General features: G+C 49.3%; 1 protein-coding gene across 1 annotated transcript in view; it reads right to left on the minus strand.

Annotated features, from left to right (window-relative positions):
- Window positions 1-4,535: 4,535 nt before the first annotated feature.
- Window positions 4,536-23,047, minus strand: part of LOC125446552 (macrophage mannose receptor 1-like) — a 42,533-nt gene continuing 24,021 nt past the window's right edge. The window contains exons 5-10 of the mRNA XM_048520218.2: window positions 19,980-20,336; window positions 17,481-17,609; window positions 14,247-14,600; window positions 10,649-10,768; window positions 9,703-10,068; window positions 4,536-6,120 (exon numbers count right to left, since the gene is read on the minus strand). Coding sequence (XP_048376175.1) covers window positions 6,086-6,120; window positions 9,703-10,068; window positions 10,649-10,768; window positions 14,247-14,600; window positions 17,481-17,609; window positions 19,980-20,336 — 1,361 coding nt within the window. The 3' untranslated portion in view covers window positions 4,536-6,085. The remainder of the gene's footprint in view (window positions 6,121-9,702; window positions 10,069-10,648; window positions 10,769-14,246; window positions 14,601-17,480; window positions 17,610-19,979; window positions 20,337-23,047) is intronic.

Genomic DNA, 23,047 nt, shown 5'->3' on the forward strand with positions numbered 1-23,047 from the left:
AGAGAGGGGGAGGCGGACCGAAGATGGAGAGTAAAGAAGATAGGTGGAGAGGGTGTGGGTGGGGAGGTAGGGAGGGGATAGGTCAGTCCAGGGAAGACGGACAGGTCAAGGAGGTGGGATGAGGTTAGTAGGTAGCTGGGGGTGCGGCTTGGGGTGGGAGGAAGGGATGGGTGAGAGGAAGAACCGGTTAGGGAGGCAGAGACAGGTTGGACTGGTTTTGGGATGCAGTGGGTGGGGGGGAAGAGCTGGGCTGGTTGTGTGGTGCAGTGGGGGGAGGGGATGAACTGGGCTGGTTTAGGGATGCAGTGGGGGAAGGGGAGATTTTGAAACTGGTGAAGTCCACATTGATGCCATATGGCTGCAGGGTTCCCAGGCGGAATATGAGTTGCTGTTCCTGCAACCTTCGGGTGGCATCATTGTGGCAGTGCAGGAGGCCCATGATGGACATGTCATCAAGAGAATGGGAGGGGGAGTGGAAATGGTTTGCGACTGGGAGGTGCAGTTGTTTGTTGCGAACTGAGCGGAGGTGTTCTGCAAAGCGGTCCCCAAGCCTCCGCTTGGTTTCCCCAATGTAGAGAAAGCCGCACCGGGTACAGTGGATGCAGTATACCACATTGGCAGATGTGCAGGTGAACCTCTGCTTAATGTGGAATGTCATCTTGGGGCCTGGGATGGGGGTGAGGGAGGAGGTGTGGGGACAAGTGTAGCATTTCCTGCGGTTGCAGGGGAAGGTGCCGGGTGTGGTGGGGTTGGAGGGCAGTGTGGAGCGAACAAGGGAGTCACGGAGAGAGTGGTCTCTCCGGAAAGCAGACAGGGGTGGGGATGGAAAAATGTCTTGGGTGGTGGGGTCGGATTGTAAATGGCGGAAGTGTCGGAGGATAATGCGTTGTATCCGGAGGTTGGTAGGGTGGTGTGTGAGAACGAGGGGGATCCTCTAGGGGCGGTTGTGGCGGGGGCGGGGTGTGAGGGATGTGTCGCGGGAAATGCGGGAGACGCGGTCAAGGGCGTTCTCAATCACCGTGGGGGGGAAGTTGCGGTCCTTAAAGAACTTGGACATCTGGGATGTGCGGGAGTGGAATGTCTTATCGTGGGAGCAGATGCGGCGGAGGCGGAGGAATTGGGAATAGGGGATGGAATTTTTGCAGGAGGGTGGGTGGGAGGAGGTGTATTCTAGGTAGCTGTGGGAGTCGGTGGGCTTGAAATGGACATCAGTTACAAGCTGGTTGCCTGAGATGGAGACTGAGAGGTCCAGGAAGGTGAGGGATGTGCTGGAGATGGCCCAGGTGAACTGAAGGTTGGGGTGGAAGGTGTTGGTGAAGTGGATGAACTGTTCGAGCTCCTCTGGGGAGCAAGAGGCGGCGCCGATACAGTCATCAATGTACCGGAGGAAGAGGTGGGGTTTGGGGCCTGTGTAGGTGCGGAAGATGGACTGTTCCACGTAACCTACAAAGAGGCAGGCATAGCTGGGGCCCATGCGGGTGCCCATGGCCACCCCCTTAGTCTGTAGGAAGTGGGAGGAGTCAAAAGAGAAGTTGTTGAGTGTGAGGACGAGTTCAGCTAGGCGGATGAGAGTGTCGGTGGAGGGGGCCTGGTCGGGCCTGCGGGACAGGAAGAAGCGGAGGGCCTTGAGGCCATCTCCATGCGGAATGCAGGTGTACAGGGACTGGACGTCCATGGTGAATATGAGGTGTTGGGGGCCAGGTCATCCCCTCCCCCCACTGCACCACACAACCAGCCCAGCTCTTCCCCCCCACCCACTGCATCCCAAAACCAGTCCAACCTGTCTCTGCCTCCCTAACCGGTTCTTCCTCTCACCCATCCCTTCCTCCCACCCCAAGCCGCACCCCCAGCTACCTACTAACCTCATCCCACCTCCTTGACCTGTCCGTCTTCCCTGGACTGACCTATCCCCTCCCTACCTCCCCACCTACACCCTCTCCACCTATCTTCTTTACTCTCCATCTTCGGTCCGCCTCCCCCTCTCTCCCTATTTATTCCAGTTCCCTCCCCCCATCCCCCTCTCTGATGAAGGGTCTAGGCCCGAAACGTTAGCTTTTGTGCTCCTGAGATGCTGCTTGGCCTGCTGTGTTCATCCAGCTTCACATTTTATTATCTTGGGTTTTCTTCCATTTAGTTTTGATTCTGGTTTCCTGCATCTGCACTTCATTCAGTTTTTGTAACAAGGGGTCACTCCAGTATTCGGGCCCTCTCGGTGCCACAAATGTGTGTAAATATAACATGGCATAAGTAAGAAATGCCTTGGGTTTTATTTTGCAACTGCAGAGAATGCCAAAATCCAATGTTTGCTCTCATGTGAAGACTGTACAGAAAAGTTTTAGTAGCTGTGTATTGTAGGTAATTTTTTTCAATGAATAAAGTACATTTTTTCACTAAAAAATTTCTAATCTTCAATTCCCCGATTATCCTGACCCTGCAGCATTCCTACTCTGATCCCTACATGTGCGATTAGCTGGGCTGGTGCTGAGAAGGGCACTACCTGTGAGATCCTTCTCATGTGTGCCAGGTTGGGCACCACTACCTCCTGCAGGCCGGGGGTGGGTCACACATCTCCTTCTGGAATGTGCTGTTGCTAAGGGAATCCCGAGGTAGATGCCCTGGTTTTTGTCGAGGTTCGTCCCGAGCAGGTCCATGACGCGGGACCCTGTGCTCCACAGCCCCTTCCCCAGGACGCACACTGAGACGAACATCGACTGAGCCTGAAGGACCATCAAGCTGGTGAAAGGCGCTCTTTGGTCTGCCCGAAACTTGTTGGTTTTCCAGAGCAAGGAACTGACCCCTACCGAGTACAGCAGACCTGCACATTCCACAGTCCAGGACTACGTGCTGAGGGACGCACTAAAGCTTGGGGCAGCTGCTGCCATGGGGCAGTGGGGAAAGAGGATCGTCTGAGATCTTCCTGCTGAAGTTAAATGGGGCCCCAACAGTGATGGGACCCTCCCAGTGTGTCCAATATATGGAAACAATATCTTGTATAATTTTCGAATCATACAACCCCTACAGTGTGGAGTAAGCCATTCAGCCCATCAAGTCTGCACCAACCCTCCGAAAAGTATCCCACCCAGACACACACCCCTATCTTATCCCTGTTACCCTGCATTTGCCATGGCTAACCCACCTAGCTTGCACAGCCCTGGACACAATGGACAGTTTAGCATGGCCGATCCATACACACCTTTAGACTGTGGGAGGAAACCCAGAGCAAGGGGTAGGCAATAGCCGGATGGTATTATTGCTAGACTGTTAAACCAGAAGTGTGGGTAATGTTCTGGGGACCTGGGTTTGAATTCTGCCATGGCAGATGGTGGGATTTTAATTCAATAAATACCTGGAATTGAAGAGTCTAATGATGACCATGAATCCATTGTTGGAAAACCCCGTTTGATTCAGTAATATCCTTTAGGGAAGGAAACTGCCTCCCTTACCTGGTCCGGCCTACATGTGACTCCAGACCTGTAGCAATATGGTTGAGTTTTAATTAAGCAATTGGGGTGAGTAGTAAATACTGGCCTAATCAGTAATACCCACAACCTGTGAATGAACAATTTTTTAAAAAATTACCCTTCAAATATATCTGTTTGTCTGTCTGTCTTTTGTGAGACCGGGGGGGTCGGCGCTATAATTGTAGAAGATTCGGTTTATAGACTCTAATTAGATTGGCTGGTTGGTAAACTTTGCTCTCCTAAAATGACTGAATTATTAATAAATTGTTAAATCTTTTGTTTAAGCTATAAACCTGGTGACTGGCTTTAGTTATTCACAACTTGTTAGTCAAAAATGCCTAGATAGGAACTGTTGAAGTCAACTTTGAGAGACATTGAATGTTTTAATGTTACTGTGTTGTGAATATGGCAATAGGAAGGCTGATTTGACTTGGTGGCCTTTTTTTATATCAGACACTGTGTATGGATTTATGTAGCATCTAACAGGAGTAGGTGAGCCACATTGAGAGCCTAGCTGACAACGTTAAATTATGAGCGTAATTCTTCGCTTGTTAGCTTTGTTCAGTAAGTACCATCAACCATCAGAGTCACAGAGTCATGGAGAGGTACAGCATGGCAACAGACCCTTCGGCCCCACTCATCCATGCCAACCAGATATCCTAAATTCATCTAGTCTCATTTGCCAGCTTTTGGCCAATATCCCCTCTTAAACCCTTCTTATTCATGTCCCCATCCAGATGCCTTTTAAATGTTTGTAATTGTACCAGCCTCCACAACTTCTTCTGGCTGCTCATTCCATCCCCTTCTGCACGAAAATGTTTCCCCTTCTCGTCTTAAACCTGTGCACTCAAGTTTTGGATCCTCCCACCCGGTGGGGGAAAGGCATTGTCTAGTTACCCTGTCCATGTCCCTTGTGACCCCTGAGCTCTGCCAATGTAGGCTGGTTGAGTATGGCCAGTGCTCTGCATATTGCAAACAGCCAAAGTGATCGAATTCATCCATCAGAGTCTAAGTACCTAGCGTCACGCCTGTGCTGAAATTCATACACCACAGTAAACAGTTGCATGGCTCCTAAAGCATCTTTATTTTGGTTCATTGGCACAGTCCTGTTAATGGAGGATAAATACCAGATTACACATCGTTATTGCATTTTGAGAAGTGGTTGTGTTCAACCTGGAACAGAACAGCAATGGGGTCAGTTGCTGAGGAGTGGGGTCAGTTCTGAGGCTGGTGATTTTATAAATATCGCCATGTGGAGCACTGAATAGACATTTCAATGGCGCCTATGTGTCTGTCACTGTTGGGCGACTAGCACAATTTTCCAAACAAAACAAAAGGTGGGAGTGGAACCCAGAAATGCAGTGGTGAGGAATCCTTACGGTGCAACATGAGGCCATTTGGCCCATTGAGTCTGCAGTGAAACCCCCCACCCCACCAAAGAGCATCTCACCTAGAGCCAGCACCCCCTCACCCGAAAACCCTACATATTTCATGGCTAATCCGTGCACATCCCTGGACACTATGGGGAATTTAGCATGGCCCATCAACCTAACCTGCATATGTTTGGACTCTGGGAGGAAACAAGAGCACCTGGAGGAAATGCATGAAGACACGGAGAGAATGTGCAAACTCTGGAAGGCTGGAATCAAACCTGGGTCCCTGGCGCTGTGAGGCCGCTAAGCCACCGTGCTACCCTGCGCACCTGGTTCTGTACCCCGTAGTACAAAAAGTATTGCACTGGAGATGAGGCAAAAAAGATGAAGGTTGGAAAGATGATGCCAAGGTAAGACTGAATGGCTGGGCCTCCATTCTCCAATCCAGGGCTGACCCCATGGGCACTTCAAAGAAAATTGATGATGGGGTGCATTGGGATGAAATGCAGAAAAAACATTCCAGCTTGCAGGAGACTAGAACCAGGGACCTCAGCGTCATGACTATTACATGTGAAATAAAAATCGAAATGCAAATCCCGATGCCCTAGAATGTAGATCTGGCGAGCTTGTAGAGCGACTGAGATGCTTCATAAATTATGTGGATGAGCAGTTCAAGCTTGTGGGCCAAGGGGTGGGAAGTGGAACTAGTGCAGATGGGTTGGTGGGGGCCAGATGGGTCAAAGATCCCCCTCTGTGGCCCCATAAATGGCACCAGATGACACGGGGAAGGCGGATCAGTGCCCAACAGGGAGAAAGAATTGGAAATATATGTTGAAATGGGGAAAGATGTTGGAAGTCCCATCCCTAACTTTAGCGGTAACAGCCATGCAGTAAAGTCTTCACTGGGTCATTGAGAGATGGTCAACCAATACTGGACCAGCCAGCAAAATGTGTGAGTGAGGACAGAAAGGGCGTGGACGTGGTCACGTGAGAAGCAAAGACCACCACCGATTAGACAGGCCGGGTGGCCGATCACTGCATGAAAGCGGGACGTTGCCAGAATGTTGACTGTGATTCATTTGACATGAATCCGGCTGCAAATGTTGCTGGAATCCAACGCTGTAACTCCTGAGTTCCATCTCGGAATTGTCGAGGTAGGCAGGGAGGAGGCTGGGAGCTGGCCCAATCTCTTCTCGAACGCAGAAGGCGACTTCTGAGGGCTATCCCCACCCCCGAGCTTGATCGACTGATTCAGTCACTCGGAGGCGTGCTGGCTGCATCGTTCTCTGAAACCAGAGCAGAAAGGATCCATGTGAGTGCAAATACATCTTGGCAAAAGCAAGCACACAGTGAACACGCAAAACAAGCAGGGGGTGGAAAATTGCTGGAGAATGCCCTGAGCGGGTCTGGCAAGAGGTTAAAAAACAGAGCGAGCATTTCAGGTCCAGTGAGCCTTCTTATGAACACCATCCCATTCCCAGCTGCTACCAATTCTGAAGAAGGGTCACTCCAAACGCAAATTCCACTTTCTCTCTGCAGATGCTGCCAGACTTGCTGAGTTTCTCCAGCAATTTCTGTTTCTGTTTTCATAATCTCCAGCGTCCGCGGTTCTCTGTTTCATTTTAGTATGCGAAATAAGCCACTGGCGAAAGTCTAACATTCATTTCTGCAGCTTCCCAGCCCTAGCACAGAGGTCCATTGGTGGTCACTTCTTATCATGAGACGAGGGATTAGCTAATGGTATCGCATCATTGACTCATACAGCATGGAAACAGACCCTTTGGTCCAACCAGTCCATGCTGACCATAATCCCAAACTAAACCAGTCCCACCTTCATATGCTTAGCCCACATCCCTTCAAACCTTTCCTGTTCATCCAAATGTCTCTCAAACGTAACTTCACCTGCATTCTTCATTTCCTCTGGAAGCTCATTTCACACACAAACCACTCTCAATGTAAAAACAAATTGCCCATTATGTCTTTTTAAAATCTTTCTCCTCTGACCTTAAAAATTTGCTCGAAGGCTTGAAATCCCCCATCCCAGAGAGAAAAAAAAAACACCTGCTCTTCACCTTACCTACGTCCCTTGTGATTTTATAAACCTCTGCACGGTCACCCTGCGCCTCCCCCAACCTCCTACACACCAATGAAAAAGTCCCAGCCTATCCAGCCTCTTCCCATAACTCAAATCCTCCTTTCCCAGCAACATTCTGGCAAATCTCTTCTGAACCCCCTCCAGCTTAATAATATCCTTCCGATAACTGGGAGACCAGAAATAGACACAGTACAGTCGGTCCTGCTGTAACATGACAGTTGCGTCCCTGCACAGCATCGTGTTATATAAAATTGCCCGATAGAAATAATGGGGCCTATAGGAAAAGCTGGGTTAGGGGCAGCCTACCAATAAAATCACTCAAAATCACTCAAAGATCATTTGAAAGCCTAACACAAAGGATCCAGTTTTTGCTGCTTTGTCGTTTTCCTTCTTTCATGAAGAAGTTGTGTGTCGGGTGTCAAATAAGATCTTATTCCATGAACTGTTACCCTGCTGCATTCTGCATTGTGATCTTTGTCCTCTCAGAGCTGCAACTGCTTCTCATTTTCCCTCAGGTTGGAAGACAAAATGGAAGTGGAAAACCCTCGTGGTGCTGCAACCTGAAATTTCACCTTCTTCATCTCCAGCTCCTACTTCCCCCTCAGCGACAAGTTGTTGTAGATCAGCTGTAAGAAAAAGTCTTCACAGTGAGACTCGAGCAGCTCTTCATCCTCCTCTCCACCTTCCTTTGCAGATCACACAGTGTTCTTCGATTCTTGGGAGCTCCTCTGACGGATCAAAGCTTTTAAAATCTGGCAAATAAGTCTGCGAGAAGCTTCTGCCAAACTGCATGCAGCATCACTTACTGGCATCCCCCCAGGCCTCCACGATAATGTCAGCAGCATTCTTGATGTTAAAGCTCCTCCAAAATGGAACAGCACTGTCCTTGTCCCCCTCAGTGGCTGTACTCAGCCTCTTAAATGCGCACCCTAAATAATAAGCTTTAAAAGCTGCTAGCGCACCCTGGCCCATGGGTTGAAGGAGGGAGGTGTGTGTTTGGAAGTAACACTTTGATGTTTTTTCAGAAAGCTCCCCGATGGTGGGAGGATGGCTTAATGCATTGTCCGACTTGAGGAGAATCTTGATATCCAATTTTCTTTTCCTTGCATTGCTTTCCAAAAAGCGTCTTCCAAAACATCAACAGAAAAATGTTGACCTGACTTCTTTGGCTTGACCTAAAGTAGATGCGAGAGTAGACGTAAGGTAACCCTTCAACAATCATGGGTTGGCAAAGTGTGATACCACCACAGGATTAAGCTTTAAGTCTCCACTGGTATTGGCACCCATCAGCACAGTCATATGATCTGTTGCCACCTTAAAGCCTGGAGTCTGTGCTTCATTCATAGAAATGTAGGTTCCTGATGGCATTTGCCTCCAGTATAAGCCTGACTCATCCAAACTGAAAAGTTGATTTAAGTTGTAGCCTTCTTCATCAGTTAATTTTTTTTCATGATTGGAGGAAGTGCCATCGCAAGTTCCTCATCTGCACAGGCAGCTTCGCCACATAACTTTACATTATGAAAAGCACAGCAGTTCTTAAAAGCAGCATGCCAGCCACTGCGAGCACTAAAGCCAGGCACATCTGCAGGATTTTTAAGATAACAAGGTGTAGAGCTGGATGAACACAGCAAGCCAAGCAGCATCAAAGGAGCAGGAAAGCTGATGTATCGGGCCTAGACCCTTCTTCAGAAATGGGGGAGGGGAAGGGGACTCTGAAATAAATAGGGAGAGAGGGGGAGGCAGACAGAAGACGGATAAAGGAGCAGATTGGTGGAGAGGAGACAGACAGGTCAAAGAGGCAGGGATGGAGCCAGTAAACGTGAGTGTAGGTGGGGAGTTAGGGAGGGGATAGATCAGTCCAGGGAGGACAGACAGGTCAAGGAGGTGGGATGAGGCTGGTAGGTAGGAGATGGTGGTGGGGCTTGAGGTGGGAGGAGTAGATAGGTGGGAAGAAGGACAGGTTAGGGAGGTGGGAACGAGCTGGGCTGGTTTTGGGATGCAGTGGGGGGAGATTTTGAAACTTGTGAAATCCATATTGATACCATTGGGCTGCAGGGTTGAAATATACAGGATTTTTTAAGGGACTGAACAAGGTTAAATGCTGCAAGGATGTTTCCTCTCATGGGACAGTCTAGGACAAGAGGGCATAGCCTCAGAATGAAAGGGCATCAATTTAAGACTGGGATGAGCAGGAATTTAGTCTTGTCATCATAAAATCCCTACAGTGTGGAAACAGGCCATTCAGTCCATGCAGACCCTCTGAAGAATTCCCATCCAGGTTCACCTGATCTTGTAGTCTTGCATTTCCCACGGCTAACCAATCTAGCCCACACATCCCTGGAAACTACAGGCAATTTAGCACGGCCAATCCACTTAAACCAGACATCTTTGGACTGTGGGAAGAAACTGCAGCATCCGGAGGAAACCCACACCGACACGGGGAGAATGTGCAAACTCCACGCAGACAGTCACCCCGAAGGTGGAATCGAACCCGGGTCCCCGGTGCTGTGAGGCAGCAGCACTAACCCACTGAGCCAGCATGGAGAGTCTTTGCAACTCCTTGCTACAGAGAGAGCAGTGGAGGCAGAATCTTTGCATATAATTAAGGCTGAGATAGATAGATCAGGAGGGGAATAAAGGGTTACCAGGGAATGCACAGGAAAGTGGACTTGGGGGACAGTGGACCAGTCCCCTTGAATGGTGGAAACAGGCCCGAGTGGCCGAATATTTCTTTATGGACATGGACCGAGCAGCAGCCACGCCCACTGCTTACCAGAGTAACAGATGAAAGCAAACTTATAATCACAAGGCACATCCTTCCAGTGCTCATTGACCATGATAACACAGACGGGCATCGCAGCGAATTCCATGGGGTAGAAGGGGTCCCAGTTGAAGAAGGTGGCTGGTACCCCGTTGGTCCACATCCAGCCGTACTCAGACTGGTGTTCGTTGAACAGGCCGATCCAGGCGGCCAGATCCACCTTGAGGAGCTTGGCGACTTTGCGGTTCTCCGACATGTGATGCACGCTGAGCAGGTCAGTGTGCTGGGCCCGGCAGTAATCCTGCGCCTCGCTCCACGTTTTCTCTTTCTTGACGAGGATGTAGTTCCGCTTGGGCAAGTTCACATCCTGGAGTCCACCTGGAGGAAAGATGTAAGACCATAACACCATATGACCATAAGACAATAGGAGCAGAAAGTAGGCCATTTGGCCCATCGAGTCTGCTCCACCATTCGATCATGCCTGATAAGTTCCTCAACCCTATTCTCCTGCTTTCTCCCTTTAACCCTTGATCCCCATGATAATCAAGAGTCTATCTCAGTCTTAAATGTATTCAATAACCCGGCCTCCACAGCCAGCTGTGGCACTGAATTCCATAGATTCACCAGTCTCTGGCTGAAAAGGTTTCTCCTTATCTTTGTTCTGAAAGGTCTTCCCTTTGCTCTAAGGCCGTGCCCTCGGGTCCTAGGAATGCAAGCATCTTCCCAACACCCACCCTGTCCAGGCCATTCAGTATTCTGTAAATTTCAATTAGATCCCCCCTCATCCTTCTAAACTCCATTGAATATAGACTCAGAGTCCTCAAACATCCTTCGAATGAAAGGGGAGAGGTCAGGAAGACAGGGCCAAACACCCGCCCCCACCCCTCACTTAGGCCAGAAGAAGGGGAATGTGCGGAAGGCTGTTGCAACGTGGACTAGGAACAGAGACCGGACTTACTGGCGGCCAAACCCTTTTGCAAGACTCTGTGTGGCTGCTTCTGGTCACCATCGTTGACAGGAGTTTTTTCAGGGGCTAACTGAGGCCTGGATGTCTGCTCATCAGGGAGTTCTGCAAGCTCTGTGGACACAGAAGTGATTTTATTCAAGTGCCTTTTGTGTGGAGAGAAACTGTGTCCCTTCTTTGATGTCCTGCTAGCCCCCTCCCCTCTCAAATTGTAGACCGTTGTTTGGCATCAGCCCTCAACATGCTGTACATTTGACCAGGGACTGAAATGCATAAACAAAAATCAATGGACTCTTTCAAAACCAAAGGACGATGGAAAGAATTGTTGCAGTTTTGCAAACAGGTTCCAAAAGCTCATTGTGTGTGGTATTTGCACAGCTGCTTTGTTCAAGCACTGGGGGGAGGGGTAGCCGTTTGTAGTCAGCACAACACTAGGGGGTGTGTCCAAAATGGGATTTGGCCGGCAACAGGTCGCTGATTGGCTTATGCAATCGTGATCAGTTGTATATTCAAAAGTCACCAGCTAGGCAACAACTCTCTGATTGGCTCTTCTGGATGGTTGAATAGTTTCTGTAGGTGTGAACAAATCACTGAGAAACCTTCAGAGATCTAGAGCTCTCTCTCTGTGCAATACAAACACCTGAAACATAAAGAAAGCTGCATATTTCCTCTGACCAGTTGTATGTTTAACCAGTAATCGAGAGACTTTGTAGTTAGTGTATCAATTGCCCAGTGCCTTCTACAAAAGTGAAAGAACCTGACAAAAGGAGGTTGAAGATCAGAAATTCTTGGCATGAAAAGGAACTTCTCAACAGACCCTGCAGACTCAAGTTATCATGATGTGGTTCCCATTCTTTTTCCCATCTACTCGTAAAGCTGGCATCTTTTAATTCTCTGTGTTTGTGTGTGTGTATATATATATGTGGGTATGTGTGTGCATGTACATGTATGCATGTGTGTTTGTGTGTGTATATATATGTGGGTATGTGTGTGCATGTACATGTATGCATGTGTGTTTGTGTGTGTGTATATATATGTGGGTATGTGTGTGCATGTACATGTATGCATGTGTGTTTGTGTGTGTCGTCCCGTATACTTGTTTGTGCATCTATTTGCATACATGCAGATGTTTTAAAGGTTGTTAGAGATTTAATGAGTACATCCAGATGTTCGACAATTCATAGCTGTTTTACTCAGATTCGATTCCACCCTCGGGCGACTGTCTGTGTGGAGTTTGCACATTCTCCCCATGTCTGCGAGGGTTTCTGCTGAGTGCCTTTGGTTTCCTGCCACTGTCCAAAGATGTGCAGGTTAGGGTGGATTGGCCGTGCTAAATTACCCTGTAGTGTCCAGGGATTTGCAGACTAGGTGGCTTAGCCATGGGAAATAGGGAATTACAGGGAAAAGGTGGGTCTGACTGGGGGCCTCTTCAGAGGGTCAGTGTGGACCTGCTTCCACACGATAGAGATTCTACTCGTGATTAAAATGTGTTTATTTGTAATAAATAGCGGTGCTTGCTACGTACCAGAACCAGGTTTACTGTGAGCAAACTGCAGGTTCTCATGGATAATGGGAACTGCAGATGCTGGAGATTCCAAGATAATAAAATGTGAGGCTGGATGAACACAGCAGGCCAAGCAGCATGGTAACTTCTTCAGGTTAGGCATCCCTGGAAGAGGCTTCGCAGTGAGGTTAAAATAGTATCAGAGATAATGGGAACTGCAGATGCTGGAGATTCCAAGATAATAAAATGTGAGGCTGGATGAACACAGCAGGCCTCTCTGATGAAGGGTCTAGGCCCGAAACGTCAGCTTTTGTGCTCCTGAGATGCTGCTTGGCCTGCTGTGTTCATCCAGCCTCACATTTTATTATGCAGGTTCTCATGCTTTGGTTACCTTATTAACTTCTGTTGTGACCCCCAACCCAAGCTTGAAAGTCAGTGCAAATTCCCAAGTGGGTCCTAAGGCCAGGGACACTGTTCCCCGCCATTTACTCCCTTTCTTCCAGTTTGGCTCAGTCAGCTGGGCAGCTGGTCTGCAATGCAGAACGATGTTAGCAGCAACAGGTTCAATTCCAGTGCACCCAAAGAAGTTGCCTTCTCAACCTTGCCTAAGGCCTGGTGACCCTTAGCTTAAACTCACCACATGTCACTCCTCTGTAAAGAGAGAGAGGGAGCAGAGCTCTGGGGCTATAACAGCTTTGTAATGTTTTGTCCAGCCGAAGCAATGGGCATCGGTCTGGCATAGGTCCTCCCAAACTTGGGAGGATTGCGAGACATGATATTGGGAACTCAAGCAGAGTCACGGTCCTTCGCAAGCCCTCCCCTCTGCCCACACACCGTCGGGAGAAGCTAGCAGCCAATTCACACTCGATGAGATGCCGCTAACATCGATGCAACCAGCAGATTGTTGGCTCCTATTCTTTGTGGCTGACTCGCGCTGTGTGAACAGTTGTTGGGCCTGGATGAAATCATCCCTCTCATGCCTCTTAATCGAGAACAGTAACCCCTTGGCCATCTTCCACACACACTGAGAGGGCAAATGATGCCCTCAGCTTAATATTTTTAACCACCCCGTCCCAAGGCTGCCTGCACAGAGCAGCACTCTCACTATACTCCATTTGACGGGGGAAGAATATTGTGATTGGCCTAGACTTTTCACGCTGTAGACTTTGTTGGGGGGGGGGGTAGATAAGAATTCAGGACCTCCGTGTTTTTGACGCCCCATGTGTTCACAAGGCAAATGTCGCCTGGGAACCATTTTAAATACTGTGGGTGCTGGAGACCGGAGATGAAATTGAAAGTTGCTGGAGAAACTCAGCGGGTCTGACGGCAACAGTGGAGAGACAAACAGAGTTAACGTTTTGAGTCCAGAACGACTCGTCTTTGGAACTGTAAAGGGTTAGAAATGTGCGCTTCGTGATACTTAAGATGGGGAGGAGCAAGTGGAACAGACTGTACGGGTGAGCAGAGTCAAAAGCAGATGGTTTGCTGGTGGTGAAGAAGTCGAGACGTGAACTGGGGCCCAAATTAAGGAATGCAACGGAGAAATTGCATCCCCTTTGGATGCACTTATGGGGCTGGTTGGCTGTAGGGTGTAAGAAAATCATTAAGGATGCTAAGGGCATGCTGTGAAGTTGGGGAACTCTATCAGAAGGAAGTTATTAAACTGGAAAGGGTGCACAGAAGAGTCACAACGATGTTACCCAAACTGCAATGTTTGAGTTATAAGGAGACTTTTCTCCCTGGGGAGTATCGGAGGCTGCGGGTGGTGGCCTTATAGAGGTTTATAAAACCATGACGGGCATGGATAGGGTGAAAAGTCAAGGTCTTTTGCCCTAAGGTGGGGGAGTCCAAAACGAGAGGCTGAAGGCGAGAGGGGAAAGGGGGCGAAGTTTTCACGTGGTATGGACCGAGCTGCCAGAGGAAGTGGCTGAGGCTGGTACAATTCCAAAGGCTTTAGGGCAGGTAGATAGATTGAGAGGGATGATGGGCAGGCAAACGGGGGGCGGGTTTAGTTTGGGACGCCCGGGTCGGCACGGCTGATTCTGGTCTCCGTCTGCGCGGGGTGAGCAGTCTGCGGCGTGCCTTTACCGGTGTAACACACGAAGGGGAACAGGAAACGGCAGGGAGCATCACTCCATTTGCCCTCCTGGATGTAGACGCAGACCGGGGCCATGATGTTGTAGCGGTAGGGGTTCCCCGGCTTCCAGTTGGTGTAGCTGACGGGGTCACCGTTCACCCACTTCCAGCCAGAGCTTGTCTTCTGGTCATTGTACAGACCGCACCAGCCCAGCTTGATGTCCTCGTACAGGCTGCTGGCAACTGCATTCTCCTGTTTGTTGCGAATACTCAGCAGCCCCGTGTAATGGAGCAGGCAGTAATCGCGAGCATCTGACCAGGTCTTCTCCAGCTGGATCTTGTGGTACATCCTCTTGGAGCCAGCTCCTGGAGGAAAAGAGGATCACACAAAACTGTGGTTTCCATTCATCTCCAGAATACCTCCCCCAAAGGGCAGCCTTCCCGACATGCCAACCCCCCACCCCCCCACCCCCAGCCGCCCACCCGCCCAAACCTGACCACTCCCTCACCCGCTCACGAGTTGACCAGCGGAGAATGGTCGCCGATCATCGCATTGCGAAAATTGTCAAAGACAAAAGCATCGTTGCCCTGCAGAATGCTACGGTACAGAGGAATCTGGTTGTGCCAATGAATGGATCATGGGAAAAGGGATTCATCCGGCATTCACTGCCCATCCCCTCAGTTGTTTTTGAGAGAGTGGCGGTGAGCTTCCTTACTGAGCTGCTGCAATCCATGTACGATGTTGTCAGGGAGGGAATTCCTTTCAGCCCAGCAACAGTGAAGGAACGGCCGATATATTTCCAAGTCAGGATGGTGAGTGGTTTAGAGGGGAATGTGCAGCTGGTGGTATTTCCATATGTGTGCTACCCTCATCCTTCCAGTGATTGTGGGTTTGGAAGGTGCTGTCTGAGGATCTTTGGTGAGTTTCTGCAGTGCATCTTGTAGATAGTACACACTGCTGCTACTGAGCAGGGGTGGTGGAGGGAGTGGGATGTTTGTGGATGTGGTGCCAATCAAGCGGCTGCTTTATCCTGGATGGTGTCGAGCTTCTTGAGTGTTGTTGGGGCTGGACCCATCCATCACATTCCTGACTTATGCCTTGGATGGGCTTTGGGGAGTCACGAGGTGAGTTACTCACTGCAGGATTCCAGGCCTCTGACCTTTCCTTTTAGGAAAGCATTTATATGGCCAGTCCATTTTTTTGTAAAATTCATTCACAGGAAATAGACATTGCTGGTCAGGCCAGCTTTTAATGCCCATTTCTAGTTCCATTTGAGAATCAGCCATGTTTTTGTGGGCCTAGAATCACACATGGGCCAGGCCAGGTAAGGATCCTTCCCTAAGGGGTATGAATGAACTAGATGGGTTTTTCCTGACAATGGATTCTTCGACATCATTACACACTTAAGTCCAGGCTCTAAGGCTTTGGAGCAGATTTGTAGCTCGGGTTTTCAGTGTTGAGGTTGGTTGGCTTGCCGAACTGGTTCATTGTTCCGCAGACGTTTCATTACCGTACTGGGTAACATCTTCAGTGCAGCCTCTGATGAAGCCTCGGTGTGTTTTCCCACCTGGTTTTAAACTCTGGGGTCCGTTGAGCTGGATTGCCTCACTCCTGGTTTTCCTTCGTAGTGGAATGCATCTGAAGTTGAGTTCTATGTGTTTATTGAGGGCTTTCTTCGTGGAGTACCAGGCTTCTAGGAATTCCTGTGCCTGTCTCTGCTTAGCCTGTCCCAGGATTTTGGTGATGTCCCAGTCGGATTGGTGATTGTCCTAATCCATGTGGATTGAAGTGAGTGAGCATTTTTGTAGCCAGCTGGTACACTTGTTGCTAGTTTCCTTCCTGTCTGTCTGATGTAGTGTTTCTCGCAGTCTGTACAGGGGACCTCATAGATGACATTGATCCTGTCCACGGCGGGAAGTGAGTCTTTAGTTCGGGTGAGCAGTTGTCGTAGGGTTGATGTGTGCCACTCTGATGCCCAGCGGTCATAGGAGTCATGTGGTGAGTTCCGATGCATGTCTGACGTAGGGTAGTGTGATGAGTGTGTCAGGGCATGTAGTGTCTTCCTGATGTTGTTCATGTAGGCACCTTCTGACCCAGTACTCCCACTTCATCAGAGGCTGCACTGATGATGTTACCCAGCCGGGGAATGAAATGTCTGTGGAACAACAAACCAGCTCGGCGAGCAAACCGACCTTAAACCCAGACTGCTTTCAGTAAATTAATGTAGCCATCTTCCAGTGAGACTGATTGACAAACCAAACTACAATTCTCTAGCGCCTTAGGTACACAAACCTGGGCACTTTGCAGGAGCACTGAGCAGCAAAATTACAATGATATTGTGGCAGAAGGCCAGTACTTCAGTCAAAGATGTTGGTTTTTAGCGGCTTTTCTTTTAAGTGGAGAGATGCGGAGGTTTCGGGAGTAGATGACAAAACTTAGTGCCCAGGTAGCTAGACAACAACGCTGCGATAATGAAAAGCCAGAGGTATGTTTTGAGGCTCAAACTAAAGGAGTGCAGAGATCCCAGAGGGCTAGAGGACATTACAGAGGTAAAGAGGAGCGAGGTCAGGGAAAGACTTGCAAACGAGGATGAGAACTTCAGAAAGCAGAGCTCAGTGAGCACTTGGGGTCATGAACGAGCAGCTCTCGGCCATGTTTTAGGGTGGGCAGAGCAGGGTTTTGGTTGAGTTTGAGTTGACAGAGGGTAAATACTGAGATGGGATTAGCCTGTCAAGGTAGAGGATGAGGTTTTCAACAACAGATGAGCTGAGGGAGGTGAAGCGGGGGGAAGGGCAAACTCGGGCTACGTTGCAGAGATGGAAATAGGTGATCTCCGCAACGGCACAGTGTAACTTTTCAGAGATGTGAGGGAATAGGCGAGAGTGTGTAGTTGGGGATCCAATCAGGCCATTACAGTGAGCTCTATGACATTGGCATGGAACCACGGATTCATAGAGTTATACAGCACGGAAACAGAGCTTGCAGTCCAACCAGTCCATGCCGAACATGATCCCCCAACTAAACCTGCCTGCTCCTGGGCTTGTATCCCCCAAAACACTCCCTGTTCATGTACTTATCCAGATGTCTTTTAAATGTGCCTATGTGTACCACCTCCTCCGCAAGTTCATTCCTCTGTGTGGTCCTGTCCCTCCCTTCCACAGCTCCGAACAGGGCGACGCTACAACACCCCAACGCGAAGCAGACTCAGAAAGTGAATTCTGCTGGGTGCTCGAGACGTTCCCTACCGACGTTTGTAGCAGCACTGTGGTTTGTGACCTTTTTCGGAGCAGAAGGGATTTCGTCACTCGCGGGCTGTCTCAGTTTTGCAGGTGGCCTGACTTTTGCAGGCCTGACTTCCGCCTTGGCTCTCAGGTCTGCGGAGACAGAAACGTCACAAAGGGCTCAACTTCTCAAGCCAACTCTGATTCGGCCGCGGAACGTGTGGGGTCACATGAGGGTTGTCTGAAATGAATGGGAACAAGGGACTCAGCCCACAGGGGCCAACGTTGGAGGTGGGGGGAGGGGGTGGGTGTTCCACGCGAGCCTCCTTTTGTGAGCTGTGGGCATCAACAGCTAGGACGGCATCTGTCATCCACCCCACACACTGCCCCCCCCCACCCCGTCCATAGTTACCCCACCTTGAGAAGATGGTGGTGAGCTGCCTTCTTGAAACTCTGCAGTCCAGAGACACTGTCACTGCAAGATCACGGGGCTGCGTTCTCATTCAGTAGAGAGGCAGCTGGCAGTGATTTAAGCTGAGGGTCACCAAGCTTTGGGTAAGGGGAGAGAGGGAGATTGGGAAGAAGAGTCCTTCGTGGTAGCCTCAGCTGGCAATGGGAATCGAACCTCCCCCCTTCCCACCTACTGTTGGCATCACTCTACTTGGCAAACCAACCATGGCCGAAGCACACCCGCAGCGGCCTTATGGAGGGAAATTTCGGCCAGTGGCAGTAAAATAGCTTCAAGTCGGGATGGTGGGCGATGGAGGGGAGCTTGCAAGAGCCAGTGATTGTCCCATGTAGCGACTGCCCTCGGGTTTTCTAGGTGGTAGAGGCTATGGATTTGGGAGGTGCCATCGGGGGGTTACTGGATATGTGCTGCCTACCACCCATCCCAATGCTCCAAAGGAGAGCAACTCTGCTGAGTCAGCCCCACCAGCTGACACCCTTCGGATTGTAGAATGGGAAATACAGAGAGCCACGACCAAGTTTCTTGTGCCAAACCCCGTCTGTCCAACGGCAGGCTTGAACTACGATGGTGACAGAGGTCTCTGACTAACTGGTCATGGAGAGAGAGAGCCCCTCATCCTCCAGGACTGTATACACCCCTTACGCTCACATGGAGAGCCACAAACAACACTTTGGATTTGCGTTCGCCGACTAAATCGTAGCTATTTTGTCTGAGGATTCCTGCTAGTTATGCATTCCACACTCTCACACCCTCTGGGTCAGGAACCTAACCCTAAACTCCCTACCGGATTTACCAGCGACAATCTTAATACTTCTAACCCATCCTGCCTTGTGTGCATTTTCACTCCTTAGTAGGTCAGGATTCAAAATTCAGTGCCCGTCGTTTTGTGTTGTCTAGTTCAAGCAAAATTCTACTGGTTGGGAAGAGTCTGAACAGATTGGGCACTTCTCCCAAGGAAAGGTCTTTAATTTGCTTGTGGGATATGAGTGTCACCAGTTTGGCCAGCTTTTGGTGCCATCCCTAATGTCTAGAGGGCAGTTAAGGGTGTAGGCTTTAGGACTAGCCTTTTATGAGGCAAGCTCCATTATTGGACTCGCTTCTCATCAATTGCCCTGGTACAGTTCAAAGTCCTACCCCCAGGACATTAACCCCAGGTTCTGGATTATTAGCCCAGCAACATTACTGCTGCAATGTCACCTCTCTCTAACTCATTAAAGGATTCACTGGGATGGGGCTAGAGATGATTCCAAGGTGGTGGCCCAGTGGGTTCACACTGCTGCCTCACAGCACCAGGGGACCCAGGTTCGATTCCACCCCCGGGCGACTGTCCATGTGGAGTTTGTACATTCTCCCCGTGTCTGCGTGGGTTTGCTCCGGGTGCTCCGGTTTCCTCCCACAGTACAAGGTCACGCAGGCCAGGGTGGATTGGCTGTGTTAAATTGCCCATAGCATTCAGGGACGTGTAGATGGGTTACAGGGAAAAGAAGAGCAGGTCTGGTTGGGGTACTCCGAGGGTTAGTGTGGACTTGTTGGGCCAAAGGGCCTGTTTCCACACTGTAGAGGGTCTAGGAAGTGGGAGATCTTCCAAAAAGACAACAACTATAGGACAGATATTTCATAAATAATTACTAACTGTTCCAATTCTGCACAAACCTGTATACCCAGAGAACTCACTAGCACTTGGGTCGGGGGGGACATTACAGAGAAATTGCACAGATCAGTTATAGGAGAGGCAAAAGTAATTATGTGGTAAGTTGACAGGCTAAGATGATATCAAGTGGGAGGTGATAGGGCCCAAATACGAGCACAGGCCAGCTGTACTGTGCAATATTCATGGGATTCACTGCCACAGAAGGCTGTGGGGACCAGACCATTGAGTACATTTAAGACTGAGATAGGTAGGTTCTCGATTATCAAGGGGATCAAGGGTTTCGGGAAGACGGGGTTGAAGAACTTATCAGCCATGATTGAGTGGCAGAGCAGACTTGATGGGCCAAACGGCCTAATTTCTGCTCCTGTGTCTTATGGTCGAATGATCCAGTGTGAGTGATCACCTTTGTAGCAGATGAAGGCAAACGGGAAATCACAGTCGGCTTCGTGCCATTCGCCATCGAGCATGGCGCCGCATATGGGCAGGGTGGCGTTGAAGGTGTAGGGGTGCCAGAGGGCCCATTTGGTGTAGCTGACCTTGTCGCCATTGGCCCACATCCACCCGGAGAGCCCGTCGTTGTAGAGCCCGATCCATTGGGGCTCGTGCGGCAGCGACGCGATGATCCGAGCATCCTCCGCATTCCTCACGCTCACCAGGTTGGTGTACTGGCTCCGGCAATGGTTCCAGGCCTTCGTCCAGGTCTTCTCGTCCTCGATGAGGAAGTAAATCCTGTCTGCGGTCGTGATGGGCTGGAACCGAGCTGAAAGGAATATTTCACAGCATTTACCACAGTGATTGATCCGGGGTTTGGGGGTGTTCATTAGAATCAAGGACTCTTGGCCCTTCAGCCTACTGCCAGCCTCTTTCATAGGACCATCCAATGAGGCCCACTCCTCTCTGTTCCTTCCCCATCGGCTCAGCACCTCCTTTCTATTGCAATTCATTACCAAATTCCCTTTTGAAAGTTCCCATTGAGTCTGCTTCCACCCCACCCTAACCTTCCCATCATCCTCTCTGACTCTGTGGCAACGGTCGTTATGATTTGGTACCTTCCAGAACCATGGATGAGCTCACCTTGCGCTTAGAAAATGTTGTCATTGGACTGAAGTTTGGGGTTGGGGGGGGCTCATTCACTACTGACCCTTTGAACGAGCAGGTTCTGCCTAATCCCACATCCTCATGTTCCTGTAAAGGCCCTGGGCCTGGTAAGCTCCTTCCTCCTCCATGACCTTTTGACCTCTCTTTCCCAACTATTAACGGAATCAGCGCTCGGTACCTTTACAGGTGATGTTTGCTCAGCAAAGCTGAGTGAGAAACACTCCTCTCATTAGGCCCCCCCACTTCCTTTTGCCAATGTTTTTGAACCTTGGACCACCATCCTGTTGACTCTCTCGCCAAAGGTAATAAGTTCTCGCCACTTCCTTGGATCCAAACCTCGACTTGATTGGCTAAATCATCCACGTAGCGACATCACAGACTCCTCCTTTCCGAGGAGAATAGGGCTAACATTTCCAATCTCCTCCTACTTCGCAGCTAAGATACTGAGATGACTAAACACTGAGGAAAGACCGCAATGTTTGAACTTTTAACTTTGCTTAAGAACATAAGAACTAGGAGCAGGAGTAGGCCATCCGTCCCCTCGAGCCTGCCCCGCCATTTAATAAGATCATGGCTGATCTTTTTGAGACTCAGGTCCGCTTACCCACCCACTCACCATAACTCTTAATTCCTTTACTGTTCAAAAACTTTATCTAGCCTTGCCTTAAAAACGTTCAGCGAGGTAGCTTTAACCACTTCACTGGGCAGGGAATTCCACAGATTGACAACCCTTCGGGTGAAGAAGTTCCTCCTGATCTTAGTCCTACATCTGCTTCCCTTTATTTTGAGGCTATGCCCTCTTGTCCTAGATTCACCTGCTAGCGGAAACAACCTCCCTGCCTCCACCTCATCTATTCTCTTCATAATCTTATATGTTTCTATGAGATCTCCCCTCATTCTTCTGAATTCCAATGAGTATAATCCCAGTCTACTCAGTCTCTCCTCATAACCCAACTCTCTCAACTCTGGAATCGACTGAGTGAATCTCTTCTGCACCCCCTCCAGTGCTAGTATATTTCTTATCAAGTAAGGAGACCAAAACTGCACACAGTACTCCAGGTGCGGGCTCACCAGGACCCTATACAGCTGCAGCAAAGCTGCCCTGTTTTTAAACTCCATTTGCTTGTTTAATTACCTTCTGCATCTGCAATCCTATCTTCAGCGATTCATGCACAAGGACACCCAAGTCCCTCTGCACAGCAGCGTGCTGCAATTTTTTCACATTTAAAACATAGTCCATTTTGCTGTTATTCCTACCAAAATGGATGACCTCACACTTATCAACATTACTCTATCTGCCAGACCTTTGCCCTCTCACTTAGACCTTCTATATCCCTCTGCAGACTTTCAGTGTCTTCTGCACACTTTGCTCTATCACTCATCTTAGTGTCATCTGCAAATTTTCACACACCACACTGAGTCGCCAACTCCAAACGATTGGGGTGCCAACACTGATCCCTGAGACACACCACTAGCCACTGACCGCCAACCAGAAAAACACCCATTTACCCCTACTCTTTGCTTTCTACTGGTCATCCAATCCTCTATTCATGCCGATACATTACCTGTAACGCCGTGCAACTTTATCTTGTGTAGCAGCCTTTGGTGTGGCACCTTGTCAAATGCCTCCTGGAAATCCAGATACACCACATCCACAGGTTCCCCATTGTCCACCATACAAGTAATGTCCTCAAAGAATTCCACTAAATTAGTTAAACATGGCTTACCCTTCATAAACCCATGCTGGGTGTTCCCCATGGGGCAAATTATATCCAGATGTCTTGCTATTTCTTCCTTAAGGATAGATTCAAGCATTTTCCCTACTACGAAGTGAGGCTAACTGGCCTATAGTTACCGGCTTTTTTTCTCCTTCCTTTTTTAAACAGTGGCGTCACTTTGGCTGTTTTCCAATCTGCGGGAACCACCCCAGAGTCCAGTGAATTTTGGTAAATCCTTCTTTATTTGTTGCGCGATACTAAGAGTGACTGTGATGTTTAACAGTTAACTTTGTTCTTTTTTTCTTTCTGCCTTGTTCTTAAGTTTTTGTGCCTGAGTACTTGTAGCTACGACACTGCCATGAACGCTCCTTTGACTCTGTGCACGAGTAGATGTGACAATAAAGCCTGAATCTAAATAAGGCTGAGTTGTTGCAACTTTTGATCAACCAGGGAGTTATGGAGGGGTCAACATAAAGGGAGGGGAAGGGTCAGAGTGGAGTTAAAGCCACGATCTTGTGGGATGGCAGGAGTAGGCTCAAGGGGCCGAATGGCTTATTTCTGTTTCTGATTCTCCTGTTTTTGTGGAGCCCCCTGGCGTGCCCCTTCTAACGCTTGAATATCTCTTCCCCATCAACAACTGAACCAAAAGCAGAAC

The sequence above is a fragment of the Stegostoma tigrinum genome, chromosome 34 (genome assembly GCF_030684315.1).
Source record: "Stegostoma tigrinum isolate sSteTig4 chromosome 34, sSteTig4.hap1, whole genome shotgun sequence".
NCBI classification, from domain to species: Eukaryota; Metazoa; Chordata; class Chondrichthyes; order Orectolobiformes; family Stegostomatidae; genus Stegostoma; species Stegostoma tigrinum.